Below are 12,991 nucleotides of genomic sequence, written 5' to 3' on the forward strand. Positions count from 1 at the left end.
TATGTCTGTGTGTTTGTGGAGTTTGTGTGTGCTCTGTGTGTGTTAGGGCTCTGTGTGGTAGGACAACAACTCCCAGCATGCTCTGTGTGGTAGAACAACAACTCCCAGCATGCTCTATGTGGTAGGACAACAACTCCCAGCATGCTCCTGTGTGGCTGTGTGTGGTAGGACAACAACTCCCAGCATGCTCCTGTGTGGTAGGACAACAACTCCCAGCATGCTCCTGTGTGGCTGTGTGTGGTAGGACAACAACTCCCAGCATGCTCTGTGTGGTAGGACAACTACTCCCAGCATGCTCTTGTGTGGCTGTGTGTGGTAGGACAACTCCTCCCAGCATGCTCTTGTGTTGCTGTGTGTGGTAGGACAACTCCCAGCATGCTGTGTGTGTGTGTGGTAGGACAGCAACTCCCAGCATGCTCCTGTGTGTCTGTATGTGGAATACAACAACTCCCAGCATGCTCCTGTGTGTCTGTATGTGGAATACAACAACTCCCAGCATGCTCCTGTGTGGCTGTGTGTGGAATACAACAACTCCCAGCATGCTCCTGTGTGGCTGTGTGTGGACAACAACAACTCCCAGCATGCTCCTGTGTGGCTGTGTGTGGACAACAACTCCCAGCATGCTCCTTTGTGGCTGTGTATGGTAGGACAACAACTCCCAGCATGCTCCTGTGTGGCTGTGTGTGGACAACTACAACTCCCAGCATGCTCCTGTGTGGCTGTGTGTGGAATACAACAACTCCCAGCATGCTCCCATGTGGCTGTGTGTGGACAACAACTCCCAGCATGCTCCTGTGTGGCTGTGTGTGGACAACAACAACTCCCTGCATGCTCCTGTGTGGCTGTGTGTGGACAACAACAACTCCCAGCATGCTCCTGTGTGGCAGTGTGTGGACAACAACAACTCCCAGCATGCTCCTGTGCGGCTGTGTGTGGATAACAACAACAACTTCCAGCATGCTCCTGTGTGTGTGTCTGTATGTGTATATGTGACTGTATGTGTGTCTGTGTTTGCGGGATATATATACTGTGTGTGTCTGTATGTGTCTGTGTAAACTGTATATACACTGTGGGAGAGATTTATCAAACATGGTGTAAAGTGAAAGTGAAACTGGCTCAGTTGCCCCTAGCAACCAATCAGATTCCACCTTTTATTTTCCAAAGAGACTGTGAGGAATGAAAGGTGGAATCTGATTGGTTGCTAGGGGCAACTGAGCCAGTCTCACTTTACACCATGTTTGATAAATCTCCCCCTGTGTGTCTGTATGTGTATATCTATCTGTGTAAGCAGTATATACAGTGTGTGTCTCCAAGAGATAGGCTTGGGATGGGCTACAATCAGCCGGGAGGGGAAAGCATCTACCCTGAGGCCAGCCCTGGGATCAGCACTGGCATTACGACAAATAACATCACTGGCCGAGTAGTAGCTAACAACATCTAGCCGTAGAAAAACACATGTGCAATAGAGACAATGATAAGTTGATGAAACAATCATCAGCTGATCGTTTCTTTAGGTCCAGACCTAAATAAATCAAGGCCGATGGCTAGCGATTGAATAAACTGTTTATACATTACCTCTCCATGCTGCCGGTCTCCTCCTGCCTTCTGTTCTTTTCCCACTCACTGTCCGGCACCTCCGCAGCCAGTGATCAGCTGAGCGGCCTGTCAGCTCAGAAATGCTGCTGTGCGCGGTGCAGGGAAGAGAACAGAAGGCAGGAGGAGACTGGGAGTGTAGACAGGTAATGTATGTAAAGTTTAGGGTAAGGGCTGCATGGACATCACTAACGATGTCCGTGCAGCCTTGCTAAATGATAATTGAGCCTGTAATAGGCTCAATAAAGATCCCCAAGCCCCTAGCTGATCAGGGCTTGTTTACCTTATTAATTGGGCCGCTTTATAGGACCCTAAGGCAGTGTTGAGCCAAGTTAGATGGCAAAGTCTGTGTGTATAAGAAGTATGTGCAGTTACAGGACAATAAACAACATATAATTTGTGCCACAGTTGTGATCTGTAGTTTAATGGCATACACAGGGATCAACATCCACATGAAATAAATAACATTGTAGAACTAGCTTCTTCCTATATACATTAGAGACACCGTGCATATTATATCCTGACTGCAGCGTCGTGTTCTCAGCTCCGCAGTCCTAGTGCTGAAGTCGTAAACACCTTGGCCATTGACATTCATCATACTGGATTCAGTTCTAATACAAGATGGTGTATACTTCACATCTGTGGATAATAATAATATAATGATCTGCTAGTAATCCCTGCGGTAGGTTAAAGCCTTTGATTTCTCATACATGGTTTGATTTCAATGATCGGCATAAATATTCAGTCTGTACATTCATAGCTTGATTGGCAGAAAGCAGCATAGAGTAATTATCGCTTACTTTGCATTTGTTCGCAAAGTCAACAAAGTCCAATGAATATCAAGGTTTTTTTTCATTGTCACCGTAAAATGTTCTGGGACGTACAAAGCCGAGTTTATTATAAAGTGGATTTTCCATTTACTTTTCTTTCCTCCACTTTATTTGCATGAGATTCTTGGGAGACGTATGTGAACTTGAAGAAGCACATGGAAGAAGGCTTTACAGTAAGGATTGAGGTACCAGCAGGAATTCATTGTCCGAGCAGCTATCGGTTTCTGTACATGAAAACGTATCATGTCACCTGAGTCGGTTTGTTCCTTTCTTGCCCGAAAAGCGTCAGGCACTGCTGTCCCCGAGACAGAGGGGTCGGCGACTGGGCCTTGTAGACCCTTGCCATCAACCAAAGATCTCGAGAAGGAATGGAGCATTGCTTAATCTGCAGGAAACCACTGGTCAAAAAGACCTCACAACGCTGTCTGGATTTCGGCTTGGAACATACTGCCGAACATAGCCTGAAAGAAGACAAAAGACATGATGTAAAAAGATCCGGGCAGCACAAACATATCCTACGCTGTAAGAGAAGGTTAAACAAGTCTAGAAAAAACAGAATTATAGGGAAAGCAAAAGGTGCGATTGCCAAGGGTCCTTCATCACCACAAGGTACAAGCTCCCTTCTGGGTTATCCAAACAGATAATGAATTAACTTTCTTCAAACCTTCTTTGAAGGTTAGATTATTCTTTAAAGAAGTACTCTAGCAAAAATCTTTTTTCTTTCAGATCAACTGATTTCAGAAAGTTATATAGATTTGTAATTTACTTATATTTAAAAATCTCTAGTCTTCCCAGGAAGTGGTGTCTTCTTTCCAGTCTGACACAGTGTTTTCTGCTGCCACCTCTGTCCGTGTCAGGAACTGTGCAGAGCAGCAGCAAATCCCCATAGAAAACCTCTCCTGCTCTGGACAGTTCCTGACATGGACAGAAGTGGCAGCAGAGAGCACTGTGTTAGACTGGAAAGAATACACCACTTCCTGCAGGACATACACCAGATGATAAGTACAGGAAGGCTTAAGTATTTAAACAGAAATACTTAAAAATGTAAAGTACTTTAAATTACAAATCTATATAATTTTATGACCCCAGTTGATTTGAAAGAAAAAAAGAGTTCCCCTTTAAAAGGCAGATAGGTGTGAGTTTAATTTTGATGAAATGAAAAATTGCTTAGCCCCATAATCACGCATGCAGTTTTTGGTGCAGTTTTGATGATTTTTTTTTTCTTTTAAACAAGATTTATAAGAAATAGGAAATATAAAGGAAGGACTTGCTTCTGGCCTTGGCTAAAAAGAAAACTTCATCAGTAGCTGCAAACGTGATTCTAGCCTAAGGCTACATTTACACATTCAGTCGTTTTTCAGGACCATATATAATATCTGCAATCTTTGCTCGCAGTCCGCAAAAAATCATCCATAATGCATCTGAATTGTGTCCGTAATGTATTTTTTGCGGATCAGCAGAGAACAGAAAGGCGAAAAAGTGGGAATGGTAATAAATGATTACTCATTTAGTCTCCCATTGACTTCTATGGGACAGTCTGTGCCATAATTACGGTCTGTACTACAGCTTGTCAGTAATTTGTGTGGCCGCAATTTTTTGCGGATTACGGACAGTGTGAACAGCCCAATTGAAATCAATGCGCTCTAAGCAAGACTATGGAAGATGTGAATTTAGCCTTATAAATGCAATGTGTTGGAACTTTACTCGAATACTCACACATTTCTGTTTAACGTGTCCCATTGTGCCATGGAGGTCAAAGGTAAGCCTATTCTATGAAGGTGTTGTCCGTCACTTAATAAAGTCCAGTTTACGCAGCCACTTCCCATAGAAATGAATAGCAGCTTTTGTTCTCATCTGTGCCATTCATTTCTTTGGAGAATAGCAGTGCGGGGCCCCTCATCATGGTAACTGCGGGATCCCCAGAGGTCTAAACTGACATCTTCATATTTTTTGGGTGATTGTAATTTTTTTCCCCAGAATAGCCATATGTTATCCTTTAGGCTGTTATATACATCACAATAGGTTATACAGTAAAGCAACACGGGGCTTCTGAAAACTGATCTTACCACCAAGATTAAATTAAACAGTATCCCCCATTGACTCTGACTCACCTCCTCAAGGTTGGGATAATCCTCATTGATTTCATCTTGTGTGTCCTGCACAAAAATCTCCGTGTCACCAGAACCCTGAAAGAGATGCTGGTGTTATTACTGATGTCTAACATGGCGGAGAAGCAATTTAATTGAGGGGAAATGTGAAACCAGTAAAATATCAATATAAGGAGCTTACTAAGAAAGACAAAAGTTGGAGGGAAAAAAGTTTTCTTTTTCCTGAGTAAAGTTGCAAGGTCAGTAAGGGGGCATAGATGTACCAGACTGGGCATGAATATAGTTATTAGAAGTATATTTCCACACATTACATTCCTCGCCTTTCTTAGGATGTATGAGAACTTCGTGGTTTTTACTGCATGTTCAAGAACTGCGTGTTGTGGTTTACGGCCTTAAAGGGGTGCTCTGGCAATTTTTTTTTCTTTTAGATCAACTGGTGTCAGAAAGTTATATAGATTTGTAATTTACTTCTATTTAAAAATCTCCACTCTTCCAGTACTTATCAGCTGCTGTATGTCCTGCAGGAAGTGGTGTGTTCTTTCCAGTCTGATACTGTGCTCTCTGCTGCCACCTCTGAGATATACAGGGTGGTCCAAAAGTAGGTGGATAGTATGTGTAATAGGGTCATGAGAGGGGAGACTTATCAAACATGGTGTAAAGTGAAACTGGCTCAGTAGCCTCTAGCAACCATTTAGATTCCACCTCTCATTCCCCACAGGCTCTTTGGAAAATGAAAAGTGGAATCTGATTGGCTGCTAGGGGCAACTGAGACAGAGCCACCTACTTTCTGTCCACCCACTTTTGGACCACTATATATATATATATATATATATATATATATATATATATATATATATATATAGTCATTGGCCGCACATCTTCTTGTCTAAACCGATAAAGGGAAACTGACAGCACAGATGTATATATTGGGGTCTGGTATATGTATATATCTGTGCTGTCAGTTTCCAGATCACAAGCAGCAGTGTATACTTACCATCCACACTGCTTGTGATCCGGGCTTTCAGTCCTCCGGCTGCTGCAGTATCTTTAGTCCCTGCCTCCTCTACAATGATTAACAGCTAGAGGAGGGTTAATCATTGCAGAGTATACACTGCTGCTTGTGATCTAGAAACTGACAGCACAGATATATACAGTACATATCCCAGACCCCACTATATACATATCTGTGGTGTCTGTTTCCAAGTCTGCACAAACGATACAAGGATTTGTTGTGCGATTAGTGATCGCTGCTCGTTTTATTTAAGCCCCCACAGCTGACAAATTTTTTAGTCTAAAATCACCCTAAGGCTTCAAACCCACTTGGTGGGTCTGCAGCGAGTCTCCTTGCTGCGTTTTTGCAGCGAGACTCGCTGCAGATCCCAGCCCTATACTTTTATTAGCAGAGAAACTTGCAGCAGGGATGTACATCCCTGCTGCGATTTTGTCTGCAGCCCTCCCCATTAACCCCCTAGCCGCCGGACATTATACATTACCGGGTCCCCGTTCCTGCTTGCTTCGGGGCTCCCGGTGTCTTCACGGCCCGCCCGGCGGGGCAGCGCACTGATTGGCCGGGCGGGCCGTGAAGACACCGGGAGCCCCTGAAGCAAGCAGGAGAGGGGACCCCGGCCGCATGATCCCCGGGGCTGCGGGGGGCGATCGTGCGGCCGGGGGCTGCGGGGGGCGATCGTGCGGCCGGGGGGTGCGGGGGCGATCGTGCGGCCGAGGGGTGCGGGGGGCGATCGTGCGGCCGGGGGCGATCGGGGGGGGCGATCGTGCGGCCGGGGGCGATCGGGGCTGCAGGGGGGGCGGGCAGGATATACATTACCAAGTCCCCTCTCCTGCTTGCTTCGGCGGCTCCCGGCACGTTCCGCCCGGCCAATCAGTGCGCTGCCCCGCCGCAGCGCACTGGTTGGCCGGGCGGGCCGTGAAGACACCGGGAGCCCCGAAGCAAGCAGGAACGGGGACCCGGTAATGTATAATCTCCGGCGGCTAGGGGGTTAATGGGGCGGGCTGCAGATAAAATAGCAGCAGGGATGTACATCCCTGCTGCGAGTTTCTCTGCTAATGAAAGTATAGGGCTGGGATCTGCAGCGAGTCTCGCTGCAAAAACGGTTGATTCATTGATCAATGGTGCTACATCTCTCTCACTCTTCCTCATGTGCACATTGTACAACTCAGCAAATTCATTGTAACATTTAAAGAGGTACTCTGGACCAAGGTAAAAAACCAGGGTGGGCAAAAGGTGGTAGGAACATAATAAAGAAGCTATACTTACCTGTTGCCATACCCCGCAGCATCCGCGCTCCCAGTTACCCGCCGGACTCCTAAATCTCCTGTTCCTGTACAGCACCACAAGAGTTAGCCACTAAGCCAATCAGCGACTGCAGAGATATCCCACCTCAGTCCCTGATGGGCTGAGCAGGCATTTCTGAGTGGGGCCGTGATGTCGCAGGATCAGTGGGTTACTGTAAGCGTGGTGCGGTGCTGCCGGGGAATAGGGACAGGTAAGTATAGCTTGTTTATTATGTGCCCAAGACTCCCAGCCCACCCTGGATTTTAATCTTTTCCCGCAGTACCCCTAATTATATTATAACAAAAACAGACAATGTGAATATATTGCACACACCAGGAACTAGTATAGATACATAATATAATACTTACATACCCATTACAATATATTAGCAGTAAATTGATTCACAAAGCATACAAGATCTCCAAACTACATGTCCTTCAGACGGTGGATGTTTATGCAGCAAGGACTATACAACTTCCTATCTTGGTTGAATACCAGATTCCAATACATCAAAAACTTTGACTGTAAGTAATTCCTGGCTATCATCATAATGAGCTGCATTACTAATCACTTATGATAAGGAGACTAATAATAGGGAAGAGGATAAAGCTATGATTTCCGATTTTATAACCTGTCAGTGCAAGATTACCTTACTGATCAGGCTGCAGCTGTTTGTGCAGGATAAGGTTTTGGAAAGACCTTTTTTTTAACCACTGGAATGTAAACAGTGACTATTTACAATCATTGACACATTGAAAATGCAGGCCAATCTGGACAAATAGGTTTATGGGAAAAGCGCCAGGATACCTTGTCATTTATTCATGTAAATCTCAACCTATTCTGAGCTAAGGAGTCGAGTGGTCAGCTGACAACTCTCTTTGTATGTGTGCTTATACAGGGAGAGGTCCACCTTCTTCACTACTTGGCGCAAAACAGAGACTTACATGAATAAAATTATTCTGGAACTGTTCCCAAGAAAACTTCATTTGAAACTGCTCATCAACTCTGCTCTTATCATTGCAGACTGGACTGCGCTGTCAACGTCACAGGTTGCCTTTACGCTTTATTATTTAAAAGGGATTAGGGGATAACAAGCTGATCGATCACTGGTCTGACCACTGGGACTCCCACTAATCACAGGAACAAAGGACAAATGTCCACTGAGTGATGGCAGCAGCGAGCATGCTCAGTCACTGCTCTATTCACTTCCTTATGAACGCTCACTCTGGGGACCATTGTTCTTATGATGAGGAGGGTTTCATTAGTTATACCCCTCATCATGCTATTCCTAAAACTAAAGCTTTGAATCTTGGGATAACTGCTTTAACGTGTCCCTATTGTTATAACTTTCAAAATCTAAATCAGCAGGGGGTGTGATATAAGGCTAGTTTGCAATTTACATTCATTTTTTTTCTCGTTATGATAAACAAAGCTAAACTTATTTGTATCCAGGTCTAGCCACCTGAAGGCTACTATATAACAGCTATACTTACTGTATCCAGGTCCAGTCTCCTGAAGGCAGCTATATAACAGCTATACTTACTGTATCCAGGTCCAGTCTCCTGAGGTCTGCTATATAACAGCTATACTTACTGTATCCAGGTCCAGTCTCCTGAAGTCTGCTTTATAACAGCTATACTTACTGTATCCAGGTCCAGTCTCCTGAAGGCTGCTATATAACAGCTATACTTACTGTATACAGGACCAGTCTCCTGAAGGCAGCTATATAACAGCTATACTTACTGTATCCAGGTCCAGTCTCCTGAAGGCAGTTATATAACAGCTATACTTATTGTATCCAGGTCCAGTCTCCTGAAGGCTGCTATATATAACAGCTATACTTACTTATCCAGGTCCAGTCTCCTGAAGGTAGTTATATAACAGCTATACTTATTGTATCCAGGTCCAGTCTCCTGAAGGCAGCTATATAACAGCTATACTTACTGTATCCAGGTCCAGTCTCCTGGAGGCAGCTATATAACAGCTATACTCACTGTATCCAGATCCAGTCTCCTGAGGTCTGCTATATAACAGCTATACTCACTGTATCCAGGTCCAGTCTCCTGAAGGCAGCTATATAACACCTATACTTACTTTATCCAGGTCCAGTCTCCTGAAGGCAGTTATATAACAGCTATACTTACTGTATCCAGGTCCAGTCTCCTGAAGGCAGCTATATAACAGCTATACTTACTGTATCCAGGTCCAGTCTCCTGAAGGCTGCTATATAACAGCTATACTTACTGTATCCAGGTCCAGTCTCCTGAAGGCAGCTGTATAACAGCGATACTTACTATTTCCAGGTCCAGTCTCCTGAAGCTTTATAGTTTTGTGCTGTTTGGAAAAAAACAAGACTAAACCCATGAAGTCTCGGCCAGTAATGAGTTCCATGGCTCAATGCGTCTGTCAATCACATGACTGCCTTCTCTGTAAGTGCTCAGATGACCGTGACCTTCTGTGTTTAGTCTCTTTTTTTTAACCAGCACAGTACTATAAAGATGCCTTCAGAAGACAGGACCTAGATACAGTAAGTATAGCTGTTATATAGCTGCCTCACACGACTGGACCTCAATACAGGTAAGTATAGCTGTAATATAGCATCCTTCAGGAGACTGGATCTGGGTACAGTAAGTAGAGCTGTTATATAGCTGCCAAAGTAAGTATAGCTTTAATCATAAAAAAAAAATAATGAATGTAGATTGCAAACCTGCTTGATATCTACTGTTGATGTACATTTTAGTTAAAACGACAGTGACACTTTAAGACTGTGGGCTCATGGGCTAGCACAGCCCTAAAGTATAGGACATATCAAACTGCAGTCAAGTAAACGAAGGCCACAGATCTGTGTCAATGAGAGCAGCAGAGGAATCGAATGATGGGTACTGTATGTGACAATTTATTATTGCCACGTATCAATCCTGAGACCCTCTGCGATTGGGATTTATAGCTAGATGCACTTCACTTTGCTATAACTCACAATTGCAGTGGGTTTCAGGACTGAGAACCAGTGTGGCATGTTTGGCATGTCTGGACAATGTGTTAAAGCATTACTATCATTTGTACAAATTTTTAAGTCATTGTAATGTATTTGTGTTTACAGGTATATATAAGAACATCTAAATGAAGATACCTTCCCAGAAAATGCTGCATGTCCTATTCCTGTATTGTTTGCCAGGGCATAAAGCACTGCATCATGCACAGTAAGGAAGAGGTGATCACGACTAAGACCTCCCTCAGCAAAGACTCCACCAAGTTCAATGTCATCATAAACTTGAGCTGAAAGAAAAAAAAAAACACAGGGAAGAGCATAATTTTTTGTTTAATAGGTGGGTCTAGAAAAAAGAATTTAGGTTCTAAATGAATTAGTTACCCATTTTTATCCAAAAGGGTAATACATCCTGGATGTTCAGTAAGTATAGTTTTCAACAGTTGAAAAAGCACCAGGAGGATGGAAAGAAACTGCCGTGGTCCCAGTACTATATGGGGTTACAGAGGGGACCTAACAGTATATGGGGACGAATAGAAGGTCTAATATTTTATCAGACGGGAACCTAATACTTTATGGGGGTACGGAGGAGGCTTAATACTAATTAAAAGGGGATCTAATACTTTATGGGGTTACAGAGGGGACCTAACAATATATGGGGGCACATAGAAAGCTTAATAATATTATATCAGACGAGAACCTAATACTTTATAGGGGTACAGAGGAGGCTTAATACTAAATGAGGCCACAGACACAGAGGTAGGCCTAAGACTATATTGGGTCTGTACAAAGGGGGCCTAATACTATATGGGGGCTGCACAGAGGGGGCTTATATTATATAGGTGGCTATACAGAGGGGACCTAATAATATGTAGGAGCTGCACATAGTGGGGCCTTATACTATATGAAGGCTGCACAGAGGGTGTGTAATACTATATGAGGACACAGAGGTGGCCTGACTACTACATGAAGGCCCATAGTGTCCTAACACAATATCAGGGGCCAGAAGGGTACAAACTACTATATGTGGGCTGAGAGGAGGACTGTCTGCAGTATAAGGGTGCAGAGAGTGTCTATCACTATATGGTGGAACAGACACCCCCAGTAGTCAATAGATGTAAATACACTGTAATCACTTGTATAGTCTCCATATGCTGGATTTTGGCAATAACAGTAGTTATATGTATTTACTCCTTGTATATTCCTATTGTCGTATATACTGGTCATGGTAGGCTGGATTTGGTCAGTAATAGTATGATGGTAATATATATGGTGATAATATTTTTGGGCATAGAAGCTCACTCCCATTCACTTTAATAGAGGGATTAGCAGTTCTACCAGAAACTGTATGTGGAGAAAAATTGACACTGCTTCCAGGGAAAAAACAAGATCCTTTTTTTAAACCTAGGTATTAAAAAGTTGGTGAAAATCTTTCAGAAAAGTCTGTGAAAACCCAGCCTTATCAATGGCAATTTTTAAATACCTTGTACATCTGCTAAATAGAAGTTTACTCCAATTCTCTGGTAACTGGAACACAACTGTCAAAAGAAAAGAAGCTGAATTAACTCTTTAGTAATAATGTACTCACCTATTTGTTTGTCAATTCAGATAAGTTAAAATTTAAATTGCTGCAGCACAGGGCTACCACTAGGGGGAGCAATCTGAAGACTGATTATACAGCTACAAGTTAACCTGTATTTAACTGTAAAAATTAATTGCTCCCTCTCTAACCTTATGGTAGTAAAACACATGTATACATTTAAAAGGGTACTCCGGTGAAAAAAATGTATTCTTTCACATCAACTGGTTGCATGAAAAGTTATACAGATTTGTAATTCACTTCTATTAAAACATCTCAATGCATCCAGAACTTACCAGCTGCTGTATGTCCTGTAGGAAGTGGTGTATTTTTTTCCAGTATGAAACAGTGCTCTCCGCTGCCACCTCTGTCCATGTCAGGAACTGTCCACAGCAGTAGCAAATCCCCACAGAGGTGGCAGCAGAGAGCACTGTGTCAGACTCGAAAGAACACACCACTTCCTGCAGGACATACAGCAGCTGATAAGTACTTGAAGGCTTAAAGAGGATGTACCAAGGATAGAACAGCGCAGTCACGGGGAAGCCGGTGCCGCGGTCCATTTTTTGAACCGCGGCTTAGTTCCCTTGTAGGCGCTGTTTTATCAATGGGTACCGGGCAGGGGCTGAAGCACAGGAGGCGGGCCGGACCGCCCCCCAGTGGGGGGGGATTCCCTCCCCTCTATGACGTGGCTCCATTAAAATCAATGGAGCCGCGTCATAGAGGGACAGGTTTTTCCTTCCACTGGGGGGTGGGGCAGCCTGCCTCCTGTGCTTAAGCCCCGGCCCGGTACCCGTTGATAGAACAGCACCATACACGGGAACCGGGCCACAGTTCAAAAAACGGATGGCGGCACCGGCTTCCCCGTGACGGTGCCATTCTATCCAGGGGTCATATTAAAGAGGATGTACCTGATGGTATATCCTCTTTAAGATTTTATATAGAAGTAAATTACAAATCTATATAACTTTCTGACACCAGTTTTATATCCCCCGGAGTACCCCTTTATGTGCAGATACATTAGTAAATCAGCCCCTTTGACTGTTATTAAATAAATACCTTTCCTAAGGCTTTGATACCCATCAGATCTACGAAACACACACCACTCATGTCAATGATTATGGTGTGGAAGTTAACAATTGGAGGTGCCATGATAATAGGATCTTCGGTTTGTGCTGGAGCAGATATACCATTTGGAATAATGACAGGAATTGATGTCCCCACTGTCAGAGTATTCGATGCTATGTAACTGATGGTACTGTTTGTTCCATTCACTGTGCTATTATTGTTGGAATCAGTTTGGGCTGCACCATCAAAGTCCTCTTGTAGTTCTTGCAGTGATAATGTCTGCATAAAAGAGAAATTCATAAAGAATAGGTGTGAATGTATGTGAAATCTATGTTTCTTTATTCAAAGAGTAAACAAAACTATAGAAAGGCTCCAATCAAAAACCCATAGAAGGAATACGTTTTTAAAGGGCCGAGGGGGGTGGTGGTGGTGGTGGGGGGACGGATTTTATGCGGGGCATGAAGCAAGGGGTGTAAATATGAGGCTGAAGGGGTAAATCAGACTCATACCCCCCTGAGTCTAGCATTCATAGCCCTT

At 43.8% G+C, this 12,991-nt stretch overlaps 1 protein-coding gene across 1 annotated transcript in view; it reads right to left on the reverse strand.

The window, feature by feature from the left end:
- Positions 1 to 1,986: 1,986 nt before the first annotated feature.
- Positions 1,987 to 12,991, reverse strand: part of SLC26A9 (solute carrier family 26 member 9) — a 62,179-nt gene continuing 51,174 nt past the window's right edge. The window contains exons 18-22 of the mRNA XM_069945579.1: positions 12,446 to 12,733; positions 11,294 to 11,348; positions 9,955 to 10,100; positions 4,535 to 4,609; positions 1,987 to 2,884 (exon numbers count right to left, since the gene is read on the reverse strand). Of these exons, the coding sequence (XP_069801680.1) occupies positions 2,837 to 2,884; positions 4,535 to 4,609; positions 9,955 to 10,100; positions 11,294 to 11,348; positions 12,446 to 12,733 (612 nt within the window). The 3' untranslated portion in view covers positions 1,987 to 2,836. The remainder of the gene's footprint in view (positions 2,885 to 4,534; positions 4,610 to 9,954; positions 10,101 to 11,293; positions 11,349 to 12,445; positions 12,734 to 12,991) is intronic.

The sequence above is a fragment of the Dendropsophus ebraccatus genome, chromosome 11 (assembly GCF_027789765.1).
Source record: "Dendropsophus ebraccatus isolate aDenEbr1 chromosome 11, aDenEbr1.pat, whole genome shotgun sequence".
In the NCBI taxonomy this organism is placed as follows: Eukaryota; Metazoa; Chordata; class Amphibia; order Anura; family Hylidae; genus Dendropsophus; species Dendropsophus ebraccatus.